The 13392-nt window shown below is 39.7% G+C and overlaps 1 protein-coding gene across 1 annotated transcript in view; it reads right to left on the minus strand.

The window, feature by feature from the left end:
- Window positions 1-339: 339 nt before the first annotated feature.
- lrriq1 (leucine-rich repeats and IQ motif containing 1) overlaps window positions 340-13392 on the minus strand; it is a 40661-nt gene continuing 27608 nt past the window's right edge. The window contains 4 exon segments of the mRNA XM_038706880.1: window positions 340-4218; window positions 7274-7394; window positions 7970-8030; window positions 9274-9373. Of these exon segments, the coding sequence (XP_038562808.1) occupies window positions 4085-4218; window positions 7274-7394; window positions 7970-8030; window positions 9274-9373 (416 nt within the window). The 3' untranslated portion in view covers window positions 340-4084.

The following is a 13392-nucleotide window of genomic DNA, read 5'->3' on the forward strand; positions in this document are numbered from 1 at the left end:
CTGCCACAATACATGCTGAATTGGCCTGTGAAGTTGGAGGGTTTGGTCACCTTTAGGCCGATCGGTCAGACTAATTCTTGAAGTGCTGCAGCCAATATGTCATGTGAGCCACCTGGAAAGATTTACACCTTCACTTTTAATAAAAACATATTCTGCCAGTTTGTTATAATATTATTTGGCATTCATCATGGTCAAAATATGATTGAACTGAACTAACTATAATTCATTTCAGTCTTAATGTGACTGATCACAGTCCAATACAACCAAACCAGGCCAAACGTGCCACTTCAGAAGGCAGCAACATGACATCATCTTGCCTAAAGCCACCCTTGGGTCTAATTCAATATATTGAAACAACTTCAAACTGCCACGAAACACAAAAACAACCATCAGTTAATTTTCCCCAAAAGCACAAATTTTGTGGAGCTTATGAATGTCATTTGAGCCTGCAGAACATTTGGTTCAAAAAGCTCAATATCAAAAAGTGAAAGCAGCGCATTTGTGCCTTAAAAGTTTGTTTATATTTTGTTTGTTTGTCATATGTTTTTCCAGGAGTCAGGCATTCCTGAGCTCTGAGCAACCTCAGCTCTCAGTTGCTTGACTAAGTCATCTGGGTTCATGTCGAAACCAGAACTAACCCATCAGCAAGGTTTGTCAGACTAAATCTAGATGCTGTGATACAAAGCTAAAGCAAATATTAATAACAATACGATTATTTTCTCATTTCTCAGATCACTTCTTTCTCATATTTTAACAATATTTTCTCATTAAAAATTGCTTTACATATATATTATCAATGCAGCATACAGCATCAAAGAATGGTGACCCCGCAAATTATCACATTTTAAATGCCCGTTAGCATTATGTTTAACATGTTTTCTTCATGTTTTCAATGTTAAAATAAACAACAGATTTAGGTCTTACCAAAACATAGAAAACATCTAGAAGCCTCAATGAGTGCTTGGTTTTAGCTTTGATATTTTTCATTTTAATATTCATTTCATTTAAAAGACAAAATTAGACAAAACATATAAAGAGAAGGAAGAGGGTCAACAGTTGGTTTTATAATAATTACTGAATCCAGTAGCAAAAAGAACTTGCTGTTTATCATTTACACACTAATAAGACAAAAATCAAACAGGCTAAAATAAATCATGCTACTGATCAATTATTTTCAATCTCAGCTCTCACAGCAATACAAAGAATATCATGTATTTATTTCATATATCAGACTTTATTATGAAAACACAATTGAAAGACACATGCATGCACATGTAGATGCATGTACTTACTTTTAAATGTCCTCTATGTACATATTTGTAACATCTAACAAATTGAAGTGATTCTGTTTTACCTTAATCTCCGTTATGTTAATAATCTTTCAATTTGTCTAAACCTCTAGGGGTAATTTTCTCAAGGCTTGCTACCTGGGGCATCAGCCCTGCCTCAATTTTGTGAAAAGAGCAACTGTGACCTGTTTTCATTTAAATCATATTTATAAACCAGCAGTTGTCATTCAGGGATTAAATTAGCTTTGACATTTACCAGAGTTCAGTGTTGAATAGTTTCTGCTTGTGTGAGTGTATTCCCAATTTCTCTGTAAGTTGGGTTCACATTTCCAAGAAAGCTTGCACATTCCTCAGAGTTTATATCCATTTCCCATTTCTTTACCTTGGCTAAAAGAGCTGGTTAATTGTCATGAGGCAGAAATAAATAAGAATAGAAAGAAAATAACTCTTTTGTTATTTGTCTTTATCAGTAAGTGTTTGTGGGATTTGGAGTTACTGTTATTTTAGGATTTCCAGTGCTGAGACTTCAGTAAAAACGCAGTATATGTGAACAATTATACAAATATTTTCCATTTAAAGATTTCCTTCCAATCCTAATCACTCTATTGGTCTTTTTATGATTTACTATTTATTTGATTAATAAATAGCACAATACTATACCTTCAAATCAGCTTTCCTCCTCCTATAGTACAACCACATTTCAGTTAGTATGTCATTCTGCTTGCACACACGTACTCTAGACTGTCTATTGTATGCCCTCCACTGTGTCGCTATTGCTGCACAATATGCTTCAGTATAGTGCTGTCAGTTTTTTATCGCAGCTAATCATCCTGTAAGCCTCGCTGTATTATTTTAGAAATGGTATTATCTTTCCACAGCAACAATTGGCTTCAATTCATTTATATAAAAATCAAACAGAACATTCTCGAAACTCTGCATTAATTTTTTTCCAAAGATAAATCATTTTTTGTATTATATAAAGTGCCCTACCACGCAGTGACAACATAAAATTGACAAAAACTAACGCAGACTTGATATTCACTGTGATTAATTACACAACTCAAGAAAGTTTTTGAGTCTGCTAATTCATTTTCAAACATATGGAAATGAATGGAAACCAATAGCTGACTGGAATTGTTTACAAAAAAATCAAGCTGTAGCATGCATTCAAAAATGGTCAGCAAAAATGTATATTATATATAATTTGAAGCATTTGAAGAAAGTACTTAGAGGGATTCGGATACAAAACCTCTTTCTGCATGACTCCGTGCTGACTTGAGGTCAGGCTGGCAGGGTAGTCTGGGCTAAGAGGGACATTCTTCAACTTATCTGAATGTGTGGTGGAGCACTCATTTCAACAAGTAATGGATTTTGGATGTCTTAGGTTACATATAATTTACCCATAACCCGAAAGTAAACAAATGTAATGAAGACTGGTGGACGACAGTTTATCAATATAATTTCAGAAGCAGCAGTTGTAGAGAAGAACTCTCTATAGAGTTAGGGCAAATCTGAACTTGTGTCAAACAAAACAGCAGTGACAAAATATGCATTTACAGTACTTTCATGTCACCGGTTTGTTTATGTTGTATGTGCAATAAAAATCAGAATTATCCAGTATCACAGCTTTGTAATGACAGTTAGATGACAGGGAAACCTCCCCTTGATGTCCCCCACAGAGCCTGAAGAATCAGTCTCCCCCTGAAGGAGGATAGTGCTCTTGGGTTTCACAACAGCCCCTGAGAGGGCAGGACCACCACATCTCAGACATACGCCACTCTCAAGACAAAAATCCCCATCAGCTCATGTACTGTCAAAACACACCCTCCAGACATGTGTAAGTGAAAGATAAAAGAAAAATAAATAGACATGCATTTCCTGCCAGGGAGCCACTCTGCAGCTCTGACTATTTGTTTTGACATTCATTAAGTTATCAATTCCAGGCGGCGGACCAGCGAGGAACCTCTAAGCCTGAGGTTCACCGCCTCCGGTTGGGCAGTGTTTGCGGACAGACGCCTTAGCTCTCCAAATTCAAATACACAGACATGCCCATTATAATCCACGGCTGAAAATAAAAAAAACATCATTCTAATTCTAACACCAATGTTTGTGCTCGGCTCATAGAAGCAGTAATTTCGAGCCCACTGTTGGTGAGCATGAGCTAAATATAGCCACATAATTGGGAAATTGCACTTAAATCTCTGGGCTTTATTGAAGTCTCTTAAGAGAGCACAGGAGAAGTGGAAAACACAAGTCTTTTCCCATGGCTACAAACTATGAGTTCAACATCCTAAGCAACATGAATCCACAGGTATTGGAGGTCCTGGTTCTTATTTCTTGCCATGATTTTCATATGAAGGGTACCATTTTCTAAAGGTTTGTGATTTTGTCCATGTGTTTTGGTACTGGTTAGCTACGATCACATTCAGGCAGTGACACCTGCGCAGAATCAACATAATGGAACTGCCTGAAGATATTTGGGCTGGTCCAGGTCTTATTGGTCTTCTAATTTTCAGGAGAGGGAGCTCAAGTTTTCAGCTGAGTTTAAAAAGAACAGCTGCAGGGGGATTCAGTTCAGGCAATAAAACAGCATTATAAATAAAAATAAAGAGTCTTCATGGATGGAAAAATTGCCTTGTGAGACTGAAATCTATTAGTTTAAATTGGGTGATTTAATTTTTGTTTTTTGATGCATTCCTTGTAGGGATATATAAAAATGTATCTGGCTTTATGTTGCTCTGGGTGTTAGTTAAGGACAGGGAAAAACGTGATGTGGTTGTAGAATAGCTTGCATTTTACTTGTACACTTTGTCCCTCTTCTTGCCACCTCCCCAGCCGCCGCTCAGCTGGACAGGGTTGTCTCGGAAGGAGATGCGCTCTTTTTTTGACGGAGCAGACGTGACTCGCTTAGGAGATGGAACCTCTTTGCCTAAAAACATAGAAGGAAAATACATGTAAATTGAGCAGTGTGAAATCAATCTGTCATAGACTTCAAATCCTAATTCATATGATTTGTGCTATTTAAATTATATATTTGATGCCAAGCACTCATTGCTGTGTATTTTGTAGTCACTTGTTGCTGACCAGGTCTGCTCTTTCTGTCTGCTCAGCCATGTTATGGTCCTTGATGACATGGATTATTAATAACCAACATTATAAAATAGGTTTGAAGAGCTACCTATGCCTTCTAATACAAAATAATGTAGGAGTTCTTGTAGACCTGAGGATTTTCCCTGGAAGGACCAAGTAAAAACGTGGTTTCATGGAAACATATATATTGAAGATTTGCTCTCATTATTTGCTAACCAGCCAGTACTGCCAATTCTCAAAGCATTAGCTTTTGAAATCTGAAGAAATTATTTCACGTTGGGTAATAAAATCTTGAAGCTTTTCTATTGATTTCAAGAAAACTGCTAACACATAGATTGTTACAACGAGGGATTTGAATTAAGTATTTAAAAAAGTCACATTAGGAAATATATTAAATTATATTATTATATTAAGGAAGTTTAGTCTCAGGAGACTAAAGACAACACTATATTAAATCTCACTGTAAAGTCTGAGCAGGTAAGTTTTGTTTGTGTGCTCCATCTACCAGGAGCGATACGTGTTGTATCAGAGGCCCTTCCATTCCACCTGGGGGATCAGCACATAGCTTTTCAAACACACAGAACAAAGGCAGCGCTTCTGCTGGGAATTATGCTTTCCACGTGTAGAGCCCAGGCCTGCGGTCTCCACGGCCTCCCCACACAGGGAGACAAACAGTGGGGAGGGCTCTGGAGGAGATGGGGGGCCTAGGACGCATCGCAGGTACTGACCTAGCTCTAAATGTCTGCACAGCTGGCACACTGTGTAGAATATCCATGCACTCACAAGTCATACCTAATCGTACCTCTCTAGTTTTTGATTGAACTCATGTCCGTAGTGTAACGCTGTGCTTTTCCTTTCCTCATGATTTGTATAAATCCATTTAAAGTTAAACCACCACAGTCTTTTCTGTTTATTTTTAGAAATTTTTGGCCAGTGTTGGGGGCTGAACTTAGTTTATTAAAGACTTTTGTCCAATTATCTTTTCCAAATCAAAAACAGTTATGCAAAACTTGACACACATGTTGCTCATTTCAACACAAGTTGTGCAGTCATGCTATTAGAAGTACAGAGATAAACAAATGGCCACACATTTGACCCAACCGCTGTGACCAAACTAATTGTTTTCGATCATTTTACTCCTATTAGAGTTGAACAGCGGACAAAATTGAGGGCGCAGATATGCAACTTAAGTGGTTTCCTCTGCACAAGTAATGAAAATATTTTGTGGGCCTAGAATCGCATTTTATGGCACTGTCCCAGCAAGTGGTGGGTATCACATTGCAATAGGTTATAGAGTAGGTTATAGAGTATTTAAGTAGGCTTTACTGCTATGGCAAACTAAGCAAACCTTTTCACTTTAAACTTTCACTTTGATGTATGCATGCCACTTCAGAGGCAAAGGATGTGCACATTTTTGATGAATAATGTTTGTTTTTACTGACTTGTGTGGGCTATAAAAAGATTTTTGTCAAAGAAGCTGCATTCCTATTTTCCTGAATACCTGTTTACCCAGGTAACCCATTTCTTCTCATATGAGTTTTTGATGATGTACCACGGACACCATTAAATGGCATTTCCAAGTTTATGAAATATCTAATTGGCTTTTTGAGAAATGCTCTTGCCTTACACATACATTCATATTTCAATTTGCACTAGACAATTTTGATAAGTGGTGTTTTCAGTGCAGACAAAGAGGCTTTCTTTCTCCTGTCTGTACTCCTGAGGGGAACAACAGTCCGCCTGCATAGCCCGATGACACTCCTACTGCTGCTGCACCTCGTGGATATCATTCTGAAATCATCATCGGAATCCAATTTGGCTTCGTTAACAAGGACAGGGCTCTCCTTCACTTAGATTCCTGGGCTTGTTTAATGTGGTCATCTGCTTTCAGCCTGTCAGTAGCATCTTTGTCACTCAAAATCCTGAGCCCCACTTCTCCTGACAGAAAGGCCAGTCATTCTTCACTGAAAGGACTGTTTTATTTTTTTCTTTCTGCCCGTTTCCTGTCAGAGGAGAAATTCACGGCACTCTGTCCCCGGCCCGACCTTGTGGCTCCCCTCCCCTCCCCTCCCGAAGCAGCCGACCGGTGGGCTGAATAAGCAACAGCCTTTATCCCTGCCTAGGCGCACTCAGGTCTATGTGACCCAAGACCCATGGGTGCATGTGTGCAAATACAGAAATATCTGTGCACACATGTGTTGAATGTACAGGTATATACACACACGTGCACACAAATATATGCAGACAATCACAATCTATGATTAGTTAGGTTTTAGTATGAAACTGCTGAGAAAGTTTGACTTTGGCCAGTCTATCTATACAAACATACTGGAATACCAATTTTGTGTAAAGTTGGTTAAGTATTTTTACTTAGTTACTCTTCAGTTTCTGTTGTCAAATTTTCTATCAAAAACAGGTATATTTTTTTATAAATGTCTAGTAACTTCAACCAAGTCCAGTTGCACTTGACTTTAACCTTCTTCGGATAAATGTCAGCTTAAAATAATAATAAGTGCAATAAATAATACATTTGCATAATACAGTATATACTGGATATGTTATATAAGCATACTGTCTGTTCAATCATATATACGGTATGTGACTACGTGTAAAATAATATTCCATTAGTAATGCCTGACCAGGAAAGTTAATAACCTTTACATTTAGCATTTGCAATAAATTTATCTATTTCTGTTTATCTGGATAACAAGTTATTATGAGATAAAGTTAGAAGTAGAGTCAGTGACACAAATGATTTACTTTAGGGAGATAGATGAAGCTTGTGTTTCAGAACATTTTATGAATGTTGTGTCGTATTTTGTTTAAAGTACAGTTAAAAATGCCAAATAAAGTGATTTTGGTGGGAAAATGGCTGTGAAGATCACAAGACTCACTTGCATGATTCAAAGTGTTTCTGCGAGGATAACTGTTGTCTTTGCAAGACTGGGCAGCTAAACTGTTGTTGGCCCACAATCCACTGGCGTAATGTAGAGGTTCTGTGTATCCTGAGTCCGCCTGCACGCACCACACATGGAAAGACAGAAACACACACACATAAATGAGGCCCAACATGACACGTCTCACGCAAGCAGTCCAGCATTTTGAAAAACATTCAACAACTTGCAGCTCTGCAGTCTGAACATATCTAAGAAACAGGAGGGAGGGGGGCGGGTCCCCTTGCCAGTGATCATAACTCAAACTGCTCTGTAACAGTACAAGGAGACCTGCAGTTTCCAACTTCAAAGACCTCATGAGCATCAGTATCGTTCTCGGGTCAAGGCAAACTGTTCCAAAGTGACACTGGGATTTCTGCAAGTAAAATGAAGAAATTGCAGCCAGTTGATCCAATTGAAAGCGTCACTGTGGAGCTAAACCTCAGACTCACCTCCCCCCTGCCTCTTTTAAATCGAGCCTGATGAGACAGGCTCCAGGGGAGGGAACCTACAGCGCGGGACATGACTCTGACTGGTGAATGTAAATACTGCATACCATCACATATATGCAACTGCCCCCCAGATTCAAAATCAAGATTCGCTGTCATTCTATGAAGTGAATGAACTGCAAGGGAAATGAGAGGGGAGTGTACTCACCACAAGCTGCACTCTGCCTCCATTCAGAATGTCTGAGCTGATCTCCGGTAAGAAATGCACGCTGAGGATATGATAACGGGGAAAAAAGTCCAAACATCTGGGCTGTTAGCTCTTTGCATATTTCAAGTCAATTCAGCAGTTTCCCCTCTTCAGTTCTATACAATTACCTCTGACATATCATAAAATAAACACAGATAACATGTATGATAATGCTACATGTCTATATTATAATTGGTATGTGTTTCAATATACAGTGGTTATTCTAAAGTGTCAGCTCTATCTCTTTAGGCATTTTGGTGATATTTTTTATAGTACCGTACAAACAATTCCGCTTTACCACGTTGAAAATTGCCAGCTAATTAAGTTGAGAGAAATAAGCATAGACAATTGTAATAAAAATAAAATTATAAAACCCACTCACCACTGTTAAATATTCATTACTACAAATAAAAAAATATTCTTGAGTCTCCATCGACTCAGGAATTTGTTTTACTTAAACACTTGGATGTTTGACCACTTTGCAGAATGATATAAGAAGAATCATATGTCTGTCGAAGTCTGTTTTCAAATTAATCTGCTGAATGGGGAAAAGTGTTTACCTTAGAGTTTAAGACTTACAGGCACAAGAAAGATGGAGGGAGAAGATTTTGTGACAACTAGTTTGAAAGCCAATCAACTTATAGCGTGATGTGGAAACTTGAAGCTTCAATACCATCTCGATACACATACACTAAGAAATGGACATTGTAGTGAAGTAGGAAATATCTTGTGTGTAGTGATGTAATTTTGAAATAGAAAATATTTGCAAATTCATTGATTTTGGATTATTCAGCGAGAAAGGAGGAGCAGAGATGTAGAAGAATGTTTAAAGGGGTAATGAATCTTTTTGTGGAAAAGACTATTATATATTTATATAAATAAATTATAAATCCAAGCAGAATATTTTTATGTCTTAAAACATAAGACATATTTAAGAAATATGATGAAAAAGATGCCAGCAGCCCATTAATGGATCAATTTACCCAAATTACAAAAAACATATTACCTCTACTGGCATTAGCCTTGTAAATAGTTTTGGTTTTATTTACCCAGGTTTTGAGATATCCGTCTTTGAAATTCCTTCCACCACCCCAATACAATAGAAGTGAATTTGTGGTGACAGATAACTTCAAAACCTGAACAGATAAAAGCAAATCTATGTGAATGGCTAGATATTTCCAGGGGTAAAACAAAAACAATTAAACCAATTTTAGATCCACAACACACCAGATACACCAACGTATGGACCACATTAAGTGCCTCACCTCTCTGAGTCCCTGTCAGAGTGAGCAGCCTGGGTGTGCAGCCACTGCTGAGCTCGCTCCGTCTTCTCTGCCTGCTGCAGGCCCAGCTCAACCTCGCGAACTACAATCGACAGAAAACATACAATAAATGTTACCGGCAATTTTCTTTCCTTCAACACCTCTTAACATTCTTGATGACAGTGGTGGCAAAGAATGACTGCGCTGCCTAATCAGCAAAAGCTGGGGTGAAGGTGGCATGTTTCAAGAGACGACAAGAGACGTAATCAATACAGTGAAGGAGTTGTGTTAACAGATGCTCACCAGAGTATAAGCTTAACAGATGAACAGCTCATGGGCCTGATCTGTAGCAACGTTTGACAAGTTTCACAGTAAATACATCCGGCAAGGGTTCCCAGCACTGGGTCAAAGATCCCAGCATTTATGTTTGGGCTTAAGGTGGTGTATTTGTTTGGAGGAGTCATGGGCATTACCATAATACATTTAAAGTTGCTGAAACATGCAACAAGAGAGGATCTGCTTTTTCCAACAATTGCTGAGGCTTGTGGTTCTTTATAAAGTTAAATCCAAGCAATGTTCGAACTGTTAAAGAAAGAAATCTGAAAGACTGCTGATTTACAAGTTATGCTGAAATCCCATAATAAGGTCATAATTCAATGTAAACATTTATGTTGGGCTGACAGTAATGCTGCCGTAGATGGGTGTAAACTGATAATGAATTTTGACAGCCCAATGCTGGAACTAATGATGCATTTATTTAAGTCATTTACTTGCTTTTGCTGAGCTGTAAAAAGGAGAAAAAAGCCTTACAGTTTTCATGGGTTAATTGAGAAGCCACACTAAAAATGTCAAGTGATAGATGCTTCCCCCCGGGGCAGCAAACGCCAGAAAATGGCTATTCACACTTCCCAAAGCTGAAAATACACACAGAGACAGGGCACAGGCAGTCTGGAAAAGCCCTTAGAGAAATATGTTTTAAACAGCAATTTGCTCATATAAGTACTTAGTATAGCACAGTATGTATGATCTGTACTGCCGGTTCACAGTTTTTATAAACTGTATGTCAGTCATATCATAGGATTCATTGTGGATAGAACAAAAGTAGCAATGTGGATAGATCAAAAGTTGCTAAAAAGCCTGACAATACAGCCTTGAAATCCCTGGAGGTGAATGCATAGTGTAGGAAAACACATGTTCAGTGTGTACACAGGGACACAAAATGAAAAAAGTTAACATTTATGTTGCACTCCAGTAGCATGGAGATACTCTTCTATCCCTTTCCTCCCCCACACCCTAAAACTAAAGCCCTCTCCTGACCCCATCCAACCTCCTGAATGCCCCTCCAGTACTCCTCCAGGACATCAGGAGGGGGCCTGTAGGAGTCACGCCTATTAAGAGGGGCTCTTAAGTACATTAAGTGATCTCCTCTCCCCTGGCTGAGGAGGGGAAAACTCTGACTTAATATCAGAGAGTTGGGGAGGAGTAGGGTGGAGGCTCTGACCCGCAGCAGCAAACCGGAGCTGAAAGAGAGACACGATGCTGGCACTTTAGAGCCTCCGCCCATCCAACCTCATCAAGAAATAAACAACGTAGGGTCAGGCAATGGATCAGGACCAGTGTAGACCTTATTAAGAAATGGTGCCATGAAATGAGTTGACAACATTTTGTTGTGACAAACAAGTTTTGATACACTGAAATTATACTTAATTATATTTATTATACTAATCATTAGACCTAGGCAATTTAACAACCCTTTGTCAACTATGTAAAAATGCTACTAACAAATCTTGTCAATGGTTAGCATTCAGAGACTTGACAGACTTGCACCTTGGCCTGCTATGTACTTGTACTGGACCTGCCCTTAAGAATGTGAAACCTGACTTTAGACCTACTCTGACACACTAGAAACATGGCAAAAGACTTAAAAACACTTATGCTATGTCTAACCCTTACTTTGAGAGAGAGAGGAAGAAGAATCAGAGCGTGTCTGAAATTTGAGGATCTTTACTGCTGCCCCAATGTACAGTGGCTCTACATGTTTCTTCATTAAGTGTGCCAGTGCATCTCAAACATATACTATGAAGAGAGAACTCTACTGCCTGACATAAATGGAAGCCCGGGCGAGAAATTGAATGCATATGAATGGTGGTAAATAGTCTGACATTAAGTTATTTTGGATGATGGATGATAAACAAGATGATTGTGTTTCAGTTGGACTTTGTAGATGACTTGAAGTGTGAAATCGAGTTAAGTGCTCGGGAGGTAGGGGTTCCAAGCTAAAATAAAAATATATACCCTTGTGTCCCTCTGACATGAGGACGGATGTTTGGTGGAGTTGGATCTCAGTTTGGTTGGAGGGAGGTTGGAAGAGTGCGTGTGCTGGGGAGGGGGGGTTGAGTGGAAGGCGTTGGTAGAAAGTAAGAGGAGAAACAAGGAGAAATGCTTAGAGGCATACAACATGTTCAACATCTGCAGCACACAGACACTTGATGAGACAAACCATCTCAAAAAAGGGATGCATATTTCTATATTTTTTGCCTTTAAAATAAAATGTCTTGTGGCTGTGTTCCATTCTCTCCCACTCTATCTCTCTCTCTCTGGGTATGTAAGCTGATACCCATTTCAAGTGGGTTACTCATGTCCAGCACATCCACACAAAGAGCCCGGATAAAATAAACACGCCGCGTCGGATATCTTGGAAAGAATCTGTCATGGGTTTGGGGCTAATCACCTCCAGAAGGGGCTTGACTCAAAGACTGAAACGTTAGCCCCTGTCGGGGAGAACTGGCTGGGCCGGGCTAGGCTGGCTAGGCCCCGGGCACTGGGGGACGGATCCGGAGGAGGGGCTGTCTTCCACAGGTCAGGCCCAGGGGAGCAAGAGGGGAGGCTGGCTCGGGCCCATTTACAGACACCCGGGATCACAGCGCCAAAAGCCAGTTAGAGACACACAAGTCTGACACAGCCGTCGCCATTGCCTCATGGTCACCCTGTAAAAAGTCAGCAGGAGTAGTCTCCTCCAGAACCGAGTTGGTTCAGGTTACACCTTTTACACGATCCCTCTCCGTCGAATCAGAAAACCAACTGAGGACATGGGGTACTAAGCAGAGAGGGAAGGGTGATGTCTAAACAAGTGACCCCCGTTACTTTATCAGCTGATGTAGCTCCTTCACTTCATTGCTCGAGAACACCAGTCTTGTTTGATGAATTATCAAGACAAGGGTGGAGAGGAGAGATAAGGATACTGGAAAAAAATGAACTGGAAATATTGTTGTAATGTAATAGGTCATTTGGATGGAAACGGCCCCTGACTGCCAGTTGGCTGAGAGCTTATCCACAGCTGTATTGTGCTCAGACACAATTCCAGTGTTGGAAAGTCGACATTATACACCTGCAGTTCAAAATAAACACCTGAAAACATAATGCTGTTGAAATCAGTTTTTCATGTTATTCAATCAACTGCCATTGACCAGATGCTAAAGATGCGAAAGTGCCTTGTAAGTTTTGCAAAAAAAATTTTTGAATCTTTCAAAACATTGAAATAACTTGTTGCATGATCTTTGGCTGCACAGCAATGTATCACTTGTAAACGAAACAAGGTTACTCCTTCACAACTATCTACAAACAAATTACTAAAGCAATCCACCCAAAACAGATAAAGTGGAACGAAAAACATCCCAAAGTTGATTTGTTAAACATTTTTTCCAAAGTGTACCAACATGAAATGACAACCAAACATATTGTGTTTCTCCTCAGCTAATTTAGGGGTATTTCATGCTTATGGCAGCATTGGACCAGAGAGACACCAGGCACTTCACTGCCTGTTGGCAAACACTGTTGTTCCAGCGTCCCTTTGACTGCTGGATGACCGCGAGCGTCCTGCTCTCTGGATGTGAGGCCTTGACCCTGGTGGGTGGGGGTAGGGATGGGGTGCAAAGGAAAGTTAGAGACAGGCCCTCATGATAAAAGCCGACTTCCCCTGTCCTCCCTCCTGCCCTCCCTCCAGCTCTTCCCTCCCTTTAAAGTCTGGCTGTGGATGTCACAATGTCAAATCATCTCTCCACCTCAGGGCAGGGCAGGAGGCCACAGCAAAAAAAAAAGATGGAAGGAGAATTTTGCGTCTTC

Source organism: Micropterus salmoides, unplaced genomic scaffold (assembly GCF_014851395.1).
Source record: "Micropterus salmoides isolate LMB-PRFRI ecotype aquatic unplaced genomic scaffold, ASM1485139v1 Ms_hic_scaffold_8, whole genome shotgun sequence".
In the NCBI taxonomy this organism is placed as follows: domain Eukaryota; kingdom Metazoa; phylum Chordata; class Actinopteri; order Centrarchiformes; family Centrarchidae; genus Micropterus; species Micropterus salmoides.